Genomic DNA, 20,899 nt, shown 5'->3' with positions numbered 1-20,899 from the left:
TTCAGTAAAAATTGAGGTAAGAGAAATACTCTCCCACAACAATTTTCAGAATATACACAATTTTAAATACTTATATGTTTATTTGGCTGGATTTTATAGCAATTACTAAAATAGCATGAGAGCTTTCAGATTATTATACACAAAATACATCCAAGCCTTACTTTGATAATCATGTAGCTAACTTATGTGATCTTTACTTATTGTGGCAAAGTTGTATTTTCTTAAAAACTAAATACAGAACCTGTATAATATAGCCCAGGTATCTTATTCATTCACTTTCTGGATAAAATGAAAGAATAGACCAAAAGGCCATTTCAACCCTTTATCCTATCTTGTTTTCAGTTCTATAGGTTAGCATATTGGTAGTATGCCAGAGTAATATGGATTTTTCCTTTATATTATTTCAGTAGAAAGGGAATTTTTGTCAGTTGTAAATCAGTTCACAGAGAACTTTAAAAAGTCAGACAGATAAATAAAAAAATACAGTATGACTACACATCCTTTAACAACTGAAACAATTTGAAAAATAACAAAGAGACAATACTTAACCTCCCAAACATTTTGATTCCTATCTTCTAAAAACTCAGCAAATCTTTCTATAACCAAACAGAAAACAAAATCGGTGATGGGAAGTTTACAAGAGACATCTGCTTACAGGAAACAGAAATGGAAGGAAGCTGTCCTGGCTGCATTTCTCATACCATGGACATTTTCTGAGTGTCCACTGTATGTGGTAGACCTGGGCCAATGAAGAACAGTATGAATGAAAAGTCCTGCTCTGAGAACTAAGAAACGTGTTAACAAGCAGGGTCAAGGGGAGTGAGGCAGCCACCTTTAATTTCAGGCATAAAGGATATACCCTTTCTCTTACCTGGATCTTTACAGGACTCCTACTCACCCATGCCTTCAGAGCTCCTGCCTCCTCTCTTGAGTGGCTAGCTGGCTGGTCTCCTGCTCAGGTTTTCTCTTTTCTGTAATAACCCTTTCTAAGCTGTCATGCACAGGGAAACTAGATGGTCTCTTTAAAAATGTCAAGAAGAACATAACTCCCTATTACAAACTTTAAATCAGCTGGCATTGCTTATAGTGCACGGAATCTCCTCACCCACCCCCCATTTCCCAATCACTCCTTGCTCACCCTCAACACTTCATTCTGTTTTTTTTTTCCCCCTCCAACCTTAAATACTCCACTGTTGTCCTTCCTGCCTGGGCAGACTGACTTCTTTGTCATGACTATAGTTGGCTCCTTATCACTTTACGCCTGAACTTTAATGTTCTGTCAATCCATCGGCACATAAACTGAGTTTTAAAAGAATGGACAAGACTTTTTTTTTTTTTTTTTTTTAGTCCAGTTGTGTAACAAACTCATCAGCAAGCTATGAAATTTGATCGGTCCAGGTCTCTCTTATGCTACATGAAATAAAAAAATCACAGTATAGCTGATAGGAGTCTAGGAAATGTCATATTAGGGGACATTAAACATGCCTCAGGCACTTATAAACATGCCTCAGCCAATCCCACGGTTAGCTACAACATACTTCCTCTTAGCTGTTAAGAATGGTTGTAAACTGCCTGTGGAGATGCAATATTCTGGAAATATCTCTTACACTGTAAGAGACTGCAACTTTTGCTGGACCTCATAGCCAAAGTAAATAATATACCTTGAGGTCACTTAAGATAGCAATCCTGGGCTGGAGAGATGGCTCAGTGATTAAGAGCACTGTCTGCTCTTCCAAAAGGACCCAGGTTCAATTCCCAACATCCACATATCAGCTCATAACTGTCTGTAACTCCAATTCCAAGGGATCTGTCACCTTCACACTAATGCACATATAATAAAATTAAACAAATTATTAAAAAAAAACAATAGCAATCCTACTGTGTACCTATACTGTTTGTTTAACCTGCCTTAAAGAAAACACTGTAACAATCAACCTCACTTGCCTTGAACTTCCCAGGTAATCAGCCTTTACATCCTACACTAATACATCACTGTAATCTTAAATTATGTTCTCCACCATACCTGTATGTGTCATTTGCTAAAAGCAGCAAATATAGACATTGAAAGCAAGCTCTTAAAATTAATATCCACTTTCAAATTTGAATACAACATTGGATAGTGATTGATAAACAATGGTGTTTGTAATACTGTTTGTTATCTGGGTCAGTGGGGATCTGCTGGAGTAAATGACTTAATTCCTTCTATGGCTCTGTTAGAGATTTCTATAAAGTGTCCCTCATTCCTTCCATATATAGTGCTTTCTGCACTGTTTAATAAAGACACAGAGAGAGAAGGGGGAGAGAGAGAGAGAGAGAGAGAGGCCCTTTGCACAGATATACACAGTTACACAACAGACACATATAGTCACTGGGACAGATACAGGCACAGGAACACATTGCTAAGAAAGCATCCAGATGTTAGGTCTCAAACCCGAGACAAACAGCTGAGATGCCTATTAACCTATCAAAGCAGATGCTGGCCATCAGGTTCTCCTAGTGTCCCTACCTGTTACACAGTCCTGACTGGCATACCCTACTCCCTACCTTAAACTTCTCCAGCCCAGAAGCTGGGTTTCTCTTCCCTCAGTGGCTCTTTTCTATATAATCCAGCCATTTTAGCTATATGTTCCTTTTGGCCTCTTGGTCTCCTGGCTCTCACCTCTCTGCTTCCCACTTTTCACATGTGGCTCAGTCTGCTGGTCAGGTCTACTCTGGGCTCTCCCAGATGTCTCTGACTCTGATCACCATCATCTTTACAATAAAACTTCTCCTGCCCCATACCTAGGAGCAGTCATGTCTTCTTTTTATTCCCCCTTCCCCTTTTTCATTCATTGAGCAGGTAAAGACTCAGACTCATTCAGCAAACAGTTGACATAGGACATGGGGAGCATGAAGCAGAGAATTCAAATCTGAGCTTGTTCTTGGTTAAATGAGTCCAAGAGGAGTGTTCTTATCTTTTTCCTTAATGTGACACTGATGAATTATTGGATTTTATTATTAATTATTAATAACTGTATAGACAATTATTTCTTAATAATTATTAACAAATTAATTTATTGTTAATTATTTTTAAAGTGTTGAAACCAACAAATAAGCTGGCTATATTATCTTACATATGTAATACTAACACTATTGGTTTTAAGGCAGGAGAGTTTCCATGCATTCTTGGCATTCGAGGCTATAGAATGATACCCTAAGGCAAAGAGAAAAAGAGTGCTTTTTAGTTGTTGGCAAATGGCAGCTTTATCCTTTTAGCTTCAAGGTTTTTTTTTTTTTTTTTTTTTAAGAAGTGAAGGTATTGAGTAGAAAAAAAATAATTATGAATGTCCACACATACTGTCAAAAGTAGTCTATTTCTATTCCTAAAGTCAGAATTATTTTATTGTCAACTCTCACCTCAAGCCAGCTGTCAACAGAACATACAGAAAGTTCTAAGTGAAATGTATTCACGGCAAATTGATTCCTCAGGACAAGGGCACAGCATGATAGAAATGAAAACAAGCCGTGGCCAGCATCAGGGAACATAGAAATGGGAAGGGATATGTACCAGTTCCAAAAAGCAGTGCACACTCTTGGGATCTGAACATCAGTGTGGAGATTAATAAACTCTTTCTGGAGGAAACATGCTTAGAGACCAAATTCCATCCTTGAAACAGCCTTCAATAACCAATTATACTCTTAAAATTCCTCTGAACAGGAATGGGAGGGTACCCTTAAAGAATCACCATCATCAGAAGAAGAAGAAGGAAGAAGAAGAAGAAGAAGAAGAAGAAGAAGAGGAGGAGGAGGAGGAGGAGGAGGAGGGGGAGGAGGAGGAGGAGGAGGAGGAGGAGGAGGAGGAGGAGGAGGAAGAGGAGGATCGGCAAAGAAATGTGGAGGCGCAGGCTACTAATCTATGCAAGAAGATGAAGTTAAAGGTGTATGCTTAATAGACTTTATACGTTTTCTAGTCTTCTGGCACTTGGAATTTCTCAAGAAGTACAAATTGAATTATTTTATATTTAATTATATATATTTTAATCTGTCCACTAACCTAGAAATTCATCAGAATGAATGAAGATGTTCTAACAAGAGGCATTATTTGCTTTCTCCCTGCTATGGATGACCTATCATTAGACTGTGTGTCTCAGTGAATAACAGCTTAATAATATTTGGAACCCTGAAATTCTATCAGCACAGGAAACATAATCACAAACCTGAAAAACTCACTTACCAAGCTGTTCGGAAGTCCTGAGAAAGAAGGAACTAAGAACTCTGACTTAAGGATTAGTTTAAGAAAACGGAGTTACAATATAACTCTTATACTTTAGGCTCAGGGATCCTCCTCAGGGAAGGAGGAAGAGGAGATGGAAAGATTGTAAAAACCAAAGGAATGAAGAGCTTACTGTGAGATTGTGTCTCCTAGGAATGTCAGAAGCTACTCCCATAAAGTCTTACCAATGTGACGGGATATGGGCTCAAATATGAGTTGGACAAGGACAACAGGAATAGACATATATAACATGGAGGTGGGTGTGGAGTCTGGGAGGCCTCACACTACACAAAGAGCTACCAGCAATTAAGGAATGCTAAAATCAGGAGAGATAGTCTTCCCCAGGGAAAAGCACACCAATTGGCTATTCCATACCAAACAGTCAGCCCTGAAAACATACATACCGTTAACTTTATACATACTGAGCCAGTTTTACTTATGTATTTAGGAGTGTGTGTGTGTGTGTATAATGTTACTCAATGAAAAAAAAAAGGCCATAAATTTGGAAAAGAGCAAAGGGAGGAAAGGGAGGGGAAAATTGTGTAATTTAGTGCGAAAATACAAAAGAATTCAAGGATAGTATTCCATACTATACCCTCCCAGGAGAATTTGCGAGTCTGGGTGTTAGGTGGCCTTCAAGGGAGCAGTCTATTGTAGATTCTTTGACTAGAATATTTCCAAGGTTGTGGTGACAGTGTGACCAAGTGTGAGCGAGAGCACCCCAAGATCTCCAGAAGCAACTGCACACACACCGCCGTGGAAACAAGTGCACCATGTCCCTGGACACAGAGGCTGAGCAGGTGCCTCTCCATCTGTTTTCACTTTTCCCTAAGACCAGCTGCATTTCCTGCCTTTGTCCTGTTCTAAGCGGCTACAGGGTTTTTAAAAGTCCGCAGAGAACTGGCCAGACGGGTCTGCTTTTAGCACAACCTGAACAAGCGTGCAGCACGTATACAGAAATGGGAAGTGATGGGAACACCATGGTGGCTCCGCTGGGAACCCATTCTGTTGTGAGCCTTCATGTGATAGCTGCAGGCCCTGTGCCTTTCCTCACAACAACATGCAAGCCAAGGAAAGCTCAAGGGCCTCACAAGCTTAGGATAAGGAAACATTATCAGCCATAACACCAAGAATGATGCTCACCTCCTTGGCTGTTAGTGTTAGAGTAGTGTTAGTGTAGACAAGGGCCCCTGCTTTTTTCCCATTCACTCTGCCTATTAAGAACAGTAGAGAGAAACTCACCCAATTCCAATCAGTAGCCTGGGATGTAGTAAATGTTTTTTCTTATTTCACTCTCCTTTAGTTTTCTCTGTCTTTACCACCACCTGGCTGTGCTTCCTTGGCCATGTTCCTCGACTGCATAACATTTGCTTTTCTATTTTCTATTTTTTTTTAATACCAGGAGAGTTTTTTGACAATAAATACAAGATTGGAACAGATCCAGAAATATTTCCCTTAAAATTTAAGTTAATTAAATGTGATTAACAAATATAAATGACTCATTGAAACAACAAGCTGGCTTGGCATCACTCCAGATCAGGTTATAATGCAAAGATCTCAACAGTGTGTTCGAAACTGTAAGAATTTTATGACTGCAATGATTTTTGAGATGTATGTAATTTTTACTATTGGTTGAATATATTGAGCAATTTTCTGTCTTCTCGGGGAAAAAAAAATCCTATCTTCCACTGTCTGATGGACTAATTCTCTGCTTATATAAGCACAGCAGGGTGTAGATTATACTTCTTTAGAAGAATCAGGCTATTAACAAACTCCTGTAAAGTAGGGTGCACATCTCTACCATCTGTCTTCTTCATCACAGGCAGACACACCCATAGAAGCCTGTATGCCTTTGGGGGAGGTGTGGTTCATTTACTGACTGTCATAAATAAAATAGTTCAGGTGGAAAATAACTAATATTGTAAGTAGAGTTCAGCATACATCACATTCTGCATTGTGCTTTCCCCTTTGTTTTTGAGACATCGGAGACAGTTCTTGTTTGTGAGATGGAACACACAACTCTATCGCAGTGGGAAAGCCAGGACTCTATTCCTCCTGCTCTTTTTCTTTCTGAATAGATGAAAATATTCTACTCAGATGCATTCTTGAAATTATTAAGTAATCAGATATCAGAATACTGGTTCTTCTCAGAGTTAAATGCCATGTCTAAAGTTCAGAGAAACAAGTCCTCTGTTCAATGGAGTTAATGATGAGAAAATACAGTCTAGGATAAAAATCAAGCAGCTTCTCATGTAAGTCAGATCTTCAGACCAACACATGAACATACATATGAACAGTAGAGATGAAAACCTCAAGAATAAAAGTTATTTCCATGCCTGAGGTTGGATAATTAACAAGCAAAGAAAGTAGAGATAAAGTCTCCTACTAGAGAGAAGAGACAGAAAACCTAAGATTAAAAAATCTTAAAACCTAAGATTACTGGAGCAAGAACGCTCAGTAGCTGGCCCCTCCCCCGTATGGTTTCCATGATATTTCCTCGGTGAGAAAGAAAATATTTCAAATTCACAGCGACTTCAGGGTGAAGCTAAAACTTGTAAAAGAAGATAAGTCAACTTCTATATTTTATTAAGTTTGGGCTCAAATGCTGACGTGCAATGCCTACTTTACTACTCAGGTAAAGGGAAGAAGCCAGATGGGAAAAACGTTACAGTATTATAGTGTTATAAAAATGAAATGTCCATGAAACTGAACTTGCACTAATAAAAAATTTCATTTAAAACCAGCGGGGATGTAGTTAATATCTCTAGCTAAATTTCAGAAAATGTAATCATTGAGCTACGTTTCAGAGACCATCTTCAACTGGAATTAAAGTTCATGAAATCTACTGAATCTTAAGAAGAATCTGAAAGAATACACATGCATATATCCACACACATGCATGCACACACCACACACACGGACAGATACAAGCGCCCATTCACACACACCTGCATGTATGCCCCCCACAGAGGCATACACAATTCACACACGTGCACACATCCATGCGCACACACCATACACAAGCAGACACATATTTATTCAAACACACCACACACAGTTACACACACATGAACACATGAATATATACACATACATGTGCATATGCACACGCATAGACATTCACATACATGCACAAATACACACATGTACATGTCCAAGTGCCCCAAACACACACAGACACGTACACTGAGGTTAGAAAGAGTAAGAGAAAACACATAGCATGAGAGTCCTTGACTTATCATTGAGGACAAACTGCCCTGTAGTCTTTATAGCATTGATTGACAAGTTGCATGCACTCCGAATAGGAGTGTCAGAAGTATGGGGATAAGCACCAGTTTCTGGTTCTACCATACATATCCAAATCTCTAGATGCTAGAGACAGACATCTTGGTGAAGCCGAGTAGCTGCTTTTCACCCAGTAGTCATGGTCTATGTTCCACGATCATTTACTTTATTATTCCTATTTCTCAGGGTAAAGGATAAAATATGTACTGTGGCATATTACACTTTTTATCAAGTATAGACAATGGTGAGCAAAGTAGAAAAATGGCAATCATAAATCATAGGACAAATATATTCTGATCTCTAAAAAAAGGAAAGATTTAAAAAAATGAATGCTTAATTAAAGATCGAAAACTGTAGTCAGCCCAATTTACACTAGACATAGCAAATGGGTGAAGGGTTGGTTCTTTAATAAGATGAACAAGGTCAATGATACTCAGTTAAATGAGCAAAAGAATCAGAAAATCTAAATCCACAAAGTAAGGACTGTAAAGGGAGACATTATGACAGAACCAATATAGTTCAGAAAAATCAGTTATATATTCTGAAAGCTTGTATTTCATTAGATTGGAAAATTGAAAAGGATGTGTTTCTAGATGTACCAAAATTAAATTGCTACAACATAAACAATTTAAGCAGATCTAAAAGTAACAAGACTGGTGAATAAGAAAAGTCTCTCAACTAAAAAAGTCCACTGCTACATTCAACCAGATCATTAAAGAAGAATTGGCAACAATGATTCAAAAGCTATTTAGTCTATGAAATAGAAAGAAAAAAAAACACACTACCCCTTCTATAAATTCAACATTACTCTAGTACTAAATCTAGAATAAGACACAACATAAAAAGAAAGGAAAATTATAGAACAGTTATCCTGATTAAGAAAGATTTAAAAATAACCAATACAGTTCTTACAAAAAGCATTCAAGTACATATCAAAAACTTTATGATATTCAAGTCAGTTCATCCAAGAGACACATGAATGGTTCAACATATTCAAGTAAATAAATGATGTATCACACAAACAGACCCAAGAACAGAAATCACATGATTGTTTCTCTGTAAACTGTTAAGAGGAAAAAGTATAGGTAATACATGAAGGTACATAGGCAAGTACTTTCGGGTAACCAGTTGTCAAAAACAAATGAAAAGAGACCCATGGGAGACAAATGGAACATGATGGTGTTAAAAAGCATCTACACAGCAAAGGAAACTGAGAAAATACACAGAGAGAAACTTTGCTTGTTGCAAATCTAGCATCTAGCATTTATGATGAACTAAGAAAACTAAACAAACAAAAAAACAACCAGTCATTAAATGGGACGCTGAAATGAACAGAAAGTCTATACACAGGAAAAGTGGCTCAACTTCACTAGCTAGAGGAATGCATTTGTTGACATCACCATTGGAATGGCAGTGATCAAGAAAACCTTTGCATGCAGCTGGGAGAGATGTAAGCCGCTCCAGCCACCACAGAGGTCAGCATGGAGGTTTCTCTGGAATCTACAATATGATCCAATTACGCCACGCCCCTAAAACTGCAAGTCAGTACCTGATACAGAGACTTCACAGTGATGTTGACCGTGTTGCATGGGCACAACAGCTAAGCCATGGGACCATCCCGGATGTCCACCAACAGAGAAATCGATAAAGAAAACATCATTTATATACACGACGGAATTTGTTCAGCCATAAGAATAATGAGATTATAATGTCTGCGAGAAAATGGATACAATCAGAGATTATCATATTAAGTGAATTAAGTGAATCTCGGAAAGACAGATATCACATCATTTTTCCATTTGCGACTCCTAAATTTTATGTAGGTACATAAAATCCAATATATACAGCTGAAATGAAAGTAGAGACGTAGCTGTCTGGAAAACAAGGGGATATGGTCAGGAAATGAATGTAGTGGATCTGGGGAAAGAATGTGCTCCAACAGCATCGTTACACAATTGCATCCAAACCTCTGTGTGACTCCGTGTAACAAATAAAATTTCAAATGTTACCTTGCGCTCTTAAAAAAAAAAAGTACCAGGTTGCATAATTACAAATTGAATGAGACATACAGTAACAGTAATAAACCAAACACGAAACTACCTCAAGATTCCAAGTGGTGGGTTCTTAACAGTAGTGAAACATACTCAAAAAGGAACCCTCTGCATTCAGTAGTGACGAACCATCGAAAGAGCTCTCTTTTGCCTTCCCTTCGAAACAGCCCCTTCACAGTCTTTCCAAGAGAAAGCCAACAGGAATACGTACATGATGGTGTTGATGCCCGAGAGTTGCTGGAACATCTGTAAACCACATCCCACAACTAACGCTCGGCGAGTTGGGGGGTAGCTCAGCATTCTGCAGATTATAGGTCCAGCTGTTTTTACAAAAGAAGAAAAAAAAAAGAAAGACCCAGCCATTACTTTTAGCTCTCATTGCAAATCTCTGTGAAATTAACACCACTGGGCATATAAACTTATACAGAAATTTTGGAACAATGTATTACTTCTGAAGCCAGCAGTACTTTTGAGTTGTAATTTCAGAAGTAACAGTAGAGAATTCTGATGATGGCAAGTCATGGGTACTGTTTAGACTCCCATAGCTGAATCTGTCACATATTGTTTTTTCCTTGAATCCTTTCCAGTTACAATTACTAATTATGCCTTTTTCTTTTCTACTTTCTCCACAATTAAATATGACTTACATGCATCCACATGGGACCGTTTATGAAGTAACTGGCAAAATAAATAAATAAATAAACAAAACAAAACAAAAAAACACAACCACATGAAATGGCACTTATTACAAAAAAGAAAAAAGAAACAAAATTCATTATTCTATTGACATCAAGGAATTTAGGCTTGATATTAACCCTGCCTATAGCTACAGCGAGTATTATCGAAATGTAGTAAGAGAAAATGTTTATTGTGTATATATACACGCATGTATATAAGTGTTTAAAAAGAGTTGGTTCTGAAGAAGTGTTTAGCGATCATGATAACATATGAAGCAGAGGCTTGTGTGATGCCTCAACTGGTAAAGGCACTTGTCGCCAAGCCATGTTCCATCCTGGGGACCCACATGACAAAAGGAAAGAAATAATGCCTGCAAGTTGCCCTCTGACTGCCACACGTACACGATGCCACACACAAGACACCTCACACACCCTCAGAAATAAGTAAATGTAACAAATATACATAGGGTTTCAAACAGCCTAGATCAGATCTGGACAACTGTGGTATCACAGAGGCCTCACAAGGTGACTGGCCTGGTCAGAACCCACCTTCTACTTTCAGAAAGGCTTGCTTATTGACGCATGCTGAATACGTTCTCCTTGCTGGGCTGGCTACTACTCATGGGATCCAGAACATGACTGCTGTTACAGGAGCTGGCTTCATCTTGCCAGGATGCCAGCTGCTTAATTAACACACTTTCCCCGGAGGTCCTGCTTCATCACCAAACCCTCAACTATGCCAATGGAATGAAAAATCCAAGTAAATCGCATCATTTCAGTTTTCTGAGAGTCACACATTTCGTTTGCAGAAATGGTAAAGAATGTGTGTCGTCTCCATAATAAATGTTAATGTGGGATGTGGAGCCAGAGCATTAATTAGAACTGAATGCTACGGGGCTAAGATTATTCTGACGCATCACAAATATGATTAAAATTACAAAATGTGACATATTTCTGTCTCTCAAGACATCACAAATCAGCCTAGAGGAGCACCGATGGTCACCCAAAGCCCAATAAAATGGCAACTCATTTAAAAAGTAGGCTGAGTGAATGCCATATACAAAACTGACAAAGATTCACTCAAACTATAGGACAATCAATTATATCAGAGAGGTTTGTGAAACAAGCAAAGATCAGGTATCTTACTGTGACAGTGTTGAAATACATATATGGATCACTGCCTGACAGATGGTGGGCTTCTGTGCAAATATAAATTTTTCTAAGCAACTTTATCTTTGTTATACACAGGTCAAAGACTACCTTCTCCTTGTTTAAGAAATCCTTCAAACATACTTGGCTGTAACGAAGAGACCAGGGAATCAGCCGGCTTTGCCCTGCTCCTTCATTTTAAACATCCCAGACTGCATTACTGAAAAACTCTTTCCTGGTGCCCAGATTTGACATGCGCGCTGCAGCACAGATAAAAGAGACGGTAATACCAGCAGCCCTTCCTACAGATGCATGTGCTGCTGTGATCTTGGCCCGCTGATTGCTGAGTGCTGGAAAACATATTAGGACCCTGTTTGTAGTGCCTAAAACCTCAGCTTTTGGCTTATATTCGAAGCTAAGATGGAATAGGGTTTATCAGTTTTACTTCTCCAAATGAAAGCACTAAGAAGCCAGTCCCCCCGCCCCCCCAAAAAAAATCCACGAGAAAGAGTTTGCTGCCGGGCGAGCCCTGAGTTTTGAGAAGCAAGTGATATGAGCCCTACTATTGGCCCAGTTTAGTGTCTTAGAAAAAAAAAATCTATGCTAAGCATGGGGAGATAAAGCAGATAGATCTGGCAGTAGCGAGCTGGACAGGTATCTCAGAATACGGAAGTGGATGCCATGCAGGCAGGAAGGAGCAGAGGACTGGGGAAGAGGGCGATTCGGAGAAGGATGGAGTATCTGGGGTACAATGTCAGGTCCCTCTTAAGTAACTGGTTAGGTATTGATCAGCAGATGTGTGAAAAGAGATCCCACGAGTGAGGAGGGAATTGAAAGAATTAGAGAAATCATTCCAGGACTTATCTAGGGCTGGTGACAGCAGCTGCCCTATCAACCAAAGTGAAAAACGACCATGTTCTTGCATTAAGCTTTTACAAAGTTTAAAAATGAAAAAGCAAGACAAAAACAAAAACAAAAACCCCAAAACCTCAGAAGGGCTTCCTTTAACAATGGCTCAAGTTCTGCTCTATTATGGCCTGAATATCATCTTTAAAAAGGCCTAAGAAAACTTCTATCTTGTCTGTTGTAACGGTGGTGGTTTTGAGACAAGGTTTCATGGAGCCAGGAAGGGCCAAGAACTAGCTAAGGCTAGGGACAATCTTGAATTCACGATTCTCTTGCTATAGCCTTCCAAGTGGCTGTAATTACAGGCTTGTGTGAAATAATTCTGGTCTAGGGAATGTTGGGGAGCCAAATTCTGGGTCTTTAGTGTAATAGGCCAGCATTTGGTGTACATACTCAGCACCTAACACAACTTGAAAATATGACTGTTCTTTTCAGCTAACTGAAAAGCACCCTACAGCAAAGATCAACAGTGAAATGTGTAATATCTGACAAAAACTAAAATCACAGGTTTCAAAAGACAGGTAATTACGGTGTGTAAAGAAAATCAGCTTGTCGGGAGAACATACGAAACCTAAGTGTTCATGTATGTACTAACATCATCAAAATGTATGAGACAGTATCTAACCCAACTGCCAGGAGGAACAGTTTCTCTCCAGGGTGGAAACAGTCAAGAAGAAGAGATCAACAATTCAACCAACAAACTGTTTGCTTTGGGGGATAACTTTGGGAAATGGGTTGTTTGTTTGTTTGTTTAAGACTTATTTATTTATTTATTGAAAAGCCAAGACAGAGATTTATTCAACGGTCTCTTTGAGAAGAGGAAGTGAAAAAGAAATCCAGTGACCATGCCTCCCCAAGTCCGTCTTTAGGGTCTCATCAAAATGTTTGGGTTTGAATAGAGGGTGAGTAGTATGTCTAACTAGGCAGTCAGGTCTGTCATCATCTTTGTCTCTGTTCTATGCCTCTTCTGCAAAAGTAGCTGACAAGTTGTCAGAACTGTGTGACTTCTTTTTTTTAATTATTATTTCATTTTTTTAATTTAATTTAATTTCATTAATTACACTTTATTCACTTTGTATCCCCCCGTAAGCCCCTCCCACCTCCCCTCCCGATCCCAACCTCCCTTCCCCTTCTTCAAACATGCCCCTCCAAAGTCCACTGATAGGGGAGGTCCTCCTCTCCTTCCTTCTGATCTTAGTTTATCAGATCACATCAGGAGTGGGTGCACTGTCATCTTCTGTGGCCTGGTAAGGCTGCTCCCCCCTCAGGGGGAAGTGATCAAAGAGCAGGCCAATCAGTTTATGTCAGAGGTGGTCCCTCTTCCCATTACTATGTAATCCACTTGGACACTAAACTGCCATGGGCTACATCTGTGCAGGGATTCTAGGTTATCTCCATGCCTGGTACTTGGTTGGAGTATGAGTCTCTGGAAAGACCTCTGTGTTCAAATTTTCTGGCTCTGTTGCTCTCCTTGTGGAGTTCCTGTCCTCTCCAGATCTTACTAACTCCCACTTCTTTCATAAGATTCCCTGCAATCTCCTCAAAGGTTGGCCATAAGTCTCAGCATCTGCTTTGATAGTCTGCAGGACAGAGCCTTTCAGAGGCCCTCTGTGGCAGGTTCCTAACTTGTTTCCTGTTTTCTTCTTCTTCTTCTGATGTCCATCGTCTTTGCCTTTCAGGATAGGGATTAAGCATTTTAGTCAGGGTCCTCTCTCTTAATTAGTTTCTTTAGGTGTACAGATTTTAGTAGGTTTATCCTATGTTATATGTCTATATGAGTGAGTATATAATGTGTGCATCTTTCTGCTTCTGGGACAGCTCACTCAGGATTTCTTTTACTAGTAGGCAAGTTCCCCCTCTGGCTGACACCAGGCCCCCAGTATGAGATATCTGGGGAATTTCCAATTCCTAGGGTCTATTATCTCAATAGTCTGATAGCCAAAAGGAGAGGCATCAGGGTTAAGACTTATTTTAATTTTTCTTTATGTGTATGTGTCTACCTGTGTGGATGTATACGATGTGTGTGAGTGTGTGAGAAGTATGTTCCCCTAGATCTGGAATTCCAGGTGGATATAAGCTGTCCAACTTGGATGCTGACAGGTCTCAGGAAATCCATCTATCCAGAAATGAACTCAAACAGTACTACAGAAAATTTTTTTTGCCAGGATTCTTCAGGAACTTGTGAAACTGGTTTTCTGCCCAGCCAAAAGGGGTCATCTCCCTTGCCTCTGGCAAAAGGGACATCTTGGCTCTCCACTGACATATAGCTGTTGAACCTATCAGGGTATCAAAGCCAGTGTTGGCCTCCGTGCTTTCTAGGTCTCTCCTCCCAAGAACTTGTTATACATTTCAAAGTTTGCACAATCTCCCCCTGGGCCTTCTTGCCTCAGATCCCCACTCTCTCTATCCACTGGCCTGTCCCACCTACCCTCAACCTAGTCTCTACTTTTTTGCTATCTCCACTACCCCAGCCCACCCCTATTCCCTTGGACCCAGCCTCTATTTCGACCCTCAAAGATAGCCCTGGTCATGTCTGGTATGATTATTTGTTTTGTTTTGTGTGCGAACACACTCGTGTGTGTGCATGCTGTGTGTGTGTGTGTGTGTGTGTGTGTGTGTGTGTGTGTGTGTGTGTGTTTACTCTGCTCTGGACTATTCCAGATGGCTCGGGATATCTTCATAGCCTAATAGAGCAGCCATTTCAGCAATTTTCTTTACTCTGTCCCTTGAATACAGACGAAGATCTCCAAAACCTGACCTGTGAACCAGAAATGAGCTATACACACTATTCAGGGAACAAAAACAAAACCAAAAAACAGCTATCCTTTAATGTCTTGAAACAGATCTTTAAAGGTAATTTCAATTAATTTAAAAGTAAAAATAATAGCAAACCCCACAAAATAGCAAAGGGGGAAAGAGTTGAACTTCGTGAAACCAGAAGCTGCTTCCTGGAAAAGGTTAATGAATCTGTTAAGTTTCAGTCCAGACTGAGGAGGCTGAATAAGGATCCCTGTGAAACTACACTGGTACTGAGCTCTGCCCTCAAATGGCCACAAAGTACATACAGGTGGGGACAAGATGAGATTATTCTAGATCACCCGCCCTGTCTACAGTGGAGAGCTACCAGAAGGTGGGATGCTCAGGACAGGTTGGTGGGAGTCGGGGAACAAACTGGCCTAGATAGAAATAGGCTGGAACACTGGCTGCCATCAAAGTGGGAAAATCAAGGAACAGACTGGCTCCCTCAGCCTGTGGAGTGAGAATAGGCCTAATGAGGCCTTCATTTCGACCCAATCAAAGTGGTTTGCAACTTGTGTTCACCCAGAACTGTGAAACAACAAATTTCTACTTCTGAAAATAGCTTGAATTTTATGTATGTGTGTATGTATGTATGCATATACGTACATAAGCATGCATGTGTGTTTGTCCATATGTGTGGCTCTATATGCCATGGCATGCATGAGAAGGTCAGAGAACTGTTGGCAGTAGTTGTTTCTCTCCTTCTACCAGTAGGTTCTGGAGATGAAAGACAAGTTAGCAGGCTGAGGAGTGGTGTTAGGCTTTTACCCAATGAGCTGTCTATCTTGCCAGCTCAGAATTTCAACTTCTGTAGCCTGTGTATAACAGACGTTCTTAAGATAACCCTCTGTGTGGATCTTGTTCCCTTAGACTTTGTTTACCCCCTAGAAAGGAATGTCTCTACTCCCCCAAGGAATGACATGGACAAAATGTTTCCTCCTCTCTCCTAGGCAATGAAGCTTAGTGAGCTCAAGGGCATTATGCAAACAGCTTCCATTATGCAAACAGTCTTGACATCTTCTGTATTCTGAGCATATCTGGTGATCCTGATAAACACTCTGTGATTTTCATTGTTTCTCTGTCCCTGCTTTGAACCCTGAGCTGTCTTGGAATAAGAGCTGCACAGCATGTCAGTAAAGCATTCACTCTGGAGCAGCACTGCCTAGACAGCTCTGGTCCTAACTTCCTAATTAGATGTTAGTTCCTTGACACCAGTCACTGGCAGGTTGTGATATGCTTTGTAAGCTACAAACTTTTGGGGAATTTGTTACAGCAACCACTGGAGACTAATACACAGAAAAATATGAGAGAAGACACATTATGACCAGTATCAGAAATAAAAGAATTGAATTCAAAATAATCAGTAAGAGATTAAGACAACATTAGGAATGATTTTATGGCATCAAATACATCATCTTAAAACAACAGAGAAATTCTCCAAAATATGAAACCTTCAACGTTCAGAGAGAGCTGAGTATTGAGACCTCTAAGTTATGAAAAAATAATTTATTAAAACTGTCAGAGGGCTGGAAGATGGCACAGAGGTTAAGAACACTTGCTGTTCTTCCAAAGACTCTGAGCTCAGTTCCCATGGCCATAAGCAGCTCCCAGAATCTGCCATATTCTTCTGGCCTCTATGGGCAGTTACAGGTATGACATATACTCACAAAGACACAGAAACACACACTGACACATTCACAGTTATAAACAGACACAAAATACACACACATAATCACATACATATACACATACATATATAAACATATATGAATTCATACATACACATATACATGAACATGCATTCATATAAACATATGTATATGTATTCATACATGCATGTTTATATGTATGCACGTTCATGTGTTATGTATGTGTTCATATATATGTATGTTCATAAATATGTTTTATGTGTTCATACACACATGTATACACAAATAAACACACATGTACAATACACACAGATACACACACGCACACATGCGCGCGCGCACGCGCACACACACACACACACACACACACACACACATACACACACACAGCTTGTCCCTTAGTTCAAGAATCCTTTTTGTTTTTGGGTTATGTTCCTTATCCCTTATCCATACTGAATTTGATGGGTGTTTGGCACAGATTTTGCCACGTTTCATCATTTTAGTTATTCCTGAACTTAGTTCAGGATCAGGCATATAGACCACAGTCAATAACTATTTGCTTAATAAATATGAGGAAGGAAGAAAGGGAGAGGAACAAAACAAAGACCAAAACCTCCAGGCAGATACTGTTGCTGAGAACTTGTGGATGGAGAGACCTGAGCGCATTTCCAGGCTGCTAAACAATGCCGTGGTTGATTACAGGCTCCGCTAAGTCTTGAGCGCACCATGCTGCTCTCCTCCTCAGCAGGACCAGATGATGTTTGTCATTACAAGCTGGCAGCTGGCACACGTTCTATTTGGAATAATACGATGCTGCTATTGATAAATCCAACCCATGTGGTGCAATCATGCCTTCACAGTCTGGCATTTATGCCAATACATTTTGAAATCCTGCAAAGCAATCAATTTGCCAAGATGCTGTAATGGGCCGGTTTCTATAAGTGCATGCTTGCAAGTGAGTTGCTGTAAATGAGGGTCCAAATGCAATCTCTGTGTTAATCTATACATTATTATTATTTCAGGTTGCTAAAGTAAATGGTTTTTTTCTACTTGTGAGAACAGACAATGGCATGGCTTACCACTATTGAAATAGTATTTTCCTGAAAGCTTGTATTATTACTACCAAGAATTCTTTCTAAACTGTATAACACTTTCTTAGTCAAGAGCAACTAAATAAAAGAAATGGGCATAAATTTATTCTCCATCCCAGTAATTTTCACATGTAAAACTTTAGGATTTTTTTAACAGCCATGGGGGAAAAGATGTATTGAGAGCTACTGCTCAGAAAACCATTCCTGAGCAAAGAAAGTGTCATTTTTAAATACTCAATTTTCTTAAAAGACTAGACATTTTAACTTCTAGGTAAAGCAATCTTCGAATGAAAAGACAGAAATTTTCAACTTGCTAGCATATGGAATCTATTTTCACAAACTATCGTTCTTATTAATAAAGTAAAAAGATTTGTTAACCTGTCTAATTTTTAAAAAATGGTATTTCACATTAGAATATAAGACTGTACTTGACTCACACTTGAGAAGAGGGGACAGCCATGGCCATGTGGAACAGTTCAGTCTCTTCAGGCAGGGAAAAGGACGGTTGAATCCACCTCCGCTATCCAGCGTCTATGTGATGGGCCCTGCCTCCTGTTGAACTCCATGTACCTTCTAGGTGATGACTTCTATTGCCAAGGCATGAGACTGTGGGTGAGCGTGCATGCATACGTGTGTCTGTGTATGAGTCTGTCAGTCAGTCAGTCAGTCAGTCTTTGTGTTGGTAATTAAACGTACCTGACATATATACCACCCTAACTCTAATCATATAAAACTGCTTCCTCTTTTAGTTTTCTGGAACAGTTCCACTAGGACTGAATACAACTTGAAAGACTAAAAATCTTCAGTCAATTGCTGAGGGTTACCTACTTCAGTAGCCTACAAATGTAGTAATCCAAGGGTAACAGTGAGTTTAAAAACAACCTGGATTACATAGCAGACCCTGTCTCAAAAACAAAATAAGATGGAAAAAAATTCCATGCTTCCCTTCTCTGTCAGCAAATAAACAACTGCACTTTTGGAGTTTCACAAGAATAAAAAAAAATAATTTTATGAGTATGAAGAACAAGTAAAGTATAAGACTGTGGGAATCAAGACTGGATCTCAATATAAAAAATAAATAAATAAAGATCGATGCGGTGGTGCACCTGTGTAATCCCAGCACTTCGGAGGCAGAGGCAGGCAGATCTCTGTGAGTTTGAGGCCAGCCTGGTCTATAAAGCCAGTCCAGGACAGCCAAGGCTACACAGAGAAACCCTGTCTCAAACAAACAAACAAACAAACAAACAAACAAACAAACAACAACAAAAAAACAGACTTAGCAGAGTGATTGCCTCACATAGGGCAGAATGATGCCCTAAGTTCAATTCCAAGAACTACTGAAGACAAATAAAAATAACTACATTTATGTTATACTTATCACAATACTTCTAAACAAAATGCTAATAAACTATAAAATAAGAACAGACGATAAACTTATAATATTTGTGCTAGATACTATAAGGAATCAGTTCTACCTAATTTGTTGATACAATTCAGATGGCATTGATGTCTTTAGATAACTTCCCCTCTCCACCCTCCACCCCCATTACTTGCTCAGCTTGCTTTCCTATAGAACTCAGGACTTCTCCCCAGGGCTGCCACCACCCACAATAGGATGGGTCATCCGCCATCAATTACTAATTAAGAAAATGCTCTACAAGCTTGCCTCCAGCGTGATCTTACATAGGCATTTTCTCAGTAGAGGTTTCTTCCTCTTGGATGACTATAGTTTCTGTCAAGTTGACATAAATCTAGCTGGCACACTCCCTCTGGCTTTCACAGATTCCGTTGAAAAGACAGGTGTTATTCTGTTCGGTCTGTCTTTGTATGTAACAAGATCTTTCTTCCTCTCCGATCTCAATATTCATTCTTTGCTCTGTATGTTTAATGTTTTGATTACTACGTGATGTAGAGTGTTTCCTTTTTGGCCTATTCTATTTGGCTTTCTGTGTGCTTCTTGTACCTTTGTAAACATCTCTTTTGTTAGATTTCAGGATTTTTCTTCTATGGTTTTGTTGAAAGTTTTTTTTTTTTTTCAGTTTCTTTACATGGGTTTCCAAGGGTTTCTTCTCCTCGTGTGTCTATTATTCATAAGTCTGAGCTTCATATAGTGTCATATATATCTCCTTATGTTCTGTTCCTGGTTGCTTATGGGTTCTCTCCCTTTTCTTTTTATATTTAACTTTCTACTACCTTGTCTTCCAAATCTAATTTCTCTTTTCTACTTGATCTAATCATTTGGTGATATTTTCCTCTGAGATCCTTGTTTAACTTCCTGAGACTTTCATTTTGAAAATTTTATTTCACTTTGGCTTTCCTTCAGAGATTCTCTTTATTAGTTTCATTATTTCATCCAACTGTTCATTTGTGTTTTCTCATCCCTCATTTGGGCATTTTTTTAAAATATCCCCTTAGAGTTCCTTGAATATATTCATAATCTCTGTTTTGAAGTCATTGTTCTGTCTGTTAGCTTGGTTGCTTTTCTCAGTGAACATTTCAATGGGGGTGATAACTTCTGGAGAAGGCAAACAAGAAACACATATAGACAGGGCGACACATGTTTGCACACAGAAATCCTATAAAAACACAAAACTGGAAACCATAATATCTGTACAAAGAATCTGTAAAGGGTTACAAAAAAATGTCCTGGCAAAGCATTATGAGGCAATGAATCCCCAAATATCCCACTGCATTAATTCTGTTTTGCCCATCTACTGCTGAGCACAGGATACCCATTGAGACTCCACTGGAGAAAACAAATTTTTCCTTTAAGAGCAGTTACCAGTTGAATATAGCTTTGGGTTAGGGATGGAAACTTGTGTTCACCTCCCCTCTCAGCACAGGTACTCTATCTGGTGCAGACCTGGGAAGGCCCTGTGCATCCTGCCACAGTCGCTGTAAATTCGTGTGTGCGCTGGTCCTGATGTGTTTAGAAGGACTTCTTTCCTTGCTCTCTTCCATCCCCTCTAGTTATTACAATCCACCCCACACTTCTCCAGGGTTCCCCGAGTCCTGAGGGAAGGGATGTGATGATGACATC

At 39.4% G+C, this 20,899-nt stretch overlaps 1 protein-coding gene across 1 annotated transcript in view; it reads right to left on the bottom strand.

The window, feature by feature from the left end:
* Slc2a13 (solute carrier family 2 member 13) overlaps nucleotides 1-20,899 on the bottom strand; it is a 263,691-nt gene that overhangs the window by 107,665 nt on the left and 135,127 nt on the right. The window contains exon 4 of the mRNA XM_055627184.1: nucleotides 9,800-9,908. Coding sequence (XP_055483159.1) covers nucleotides 9,800-9,908 — 109 coding nt within the window. The remainder of the gene's footprint in view (nucleotides 1-9,799; nucleotides 9,909-20,899) is intronic.

Source organism: Psammomys obesus, unplaced genomic scaffold (assembly GCF_907164565.1).
Source record: "Psammomys obesus unplaced genomic scaffold, mPsaObe1.curated_primary_1811, whole genome shotgun sequence".
NCBI classification, from domain to species: Eukaryota; Metazoa; Chordata; class Mammalia; order Rodentia; family Muridae; genus Psammomys; species Psammomys obesus.
Note: the sequence above shows the minus strand (reverse complement) of the source record. Positions and strands in the feature narration are given on the sequence as shown.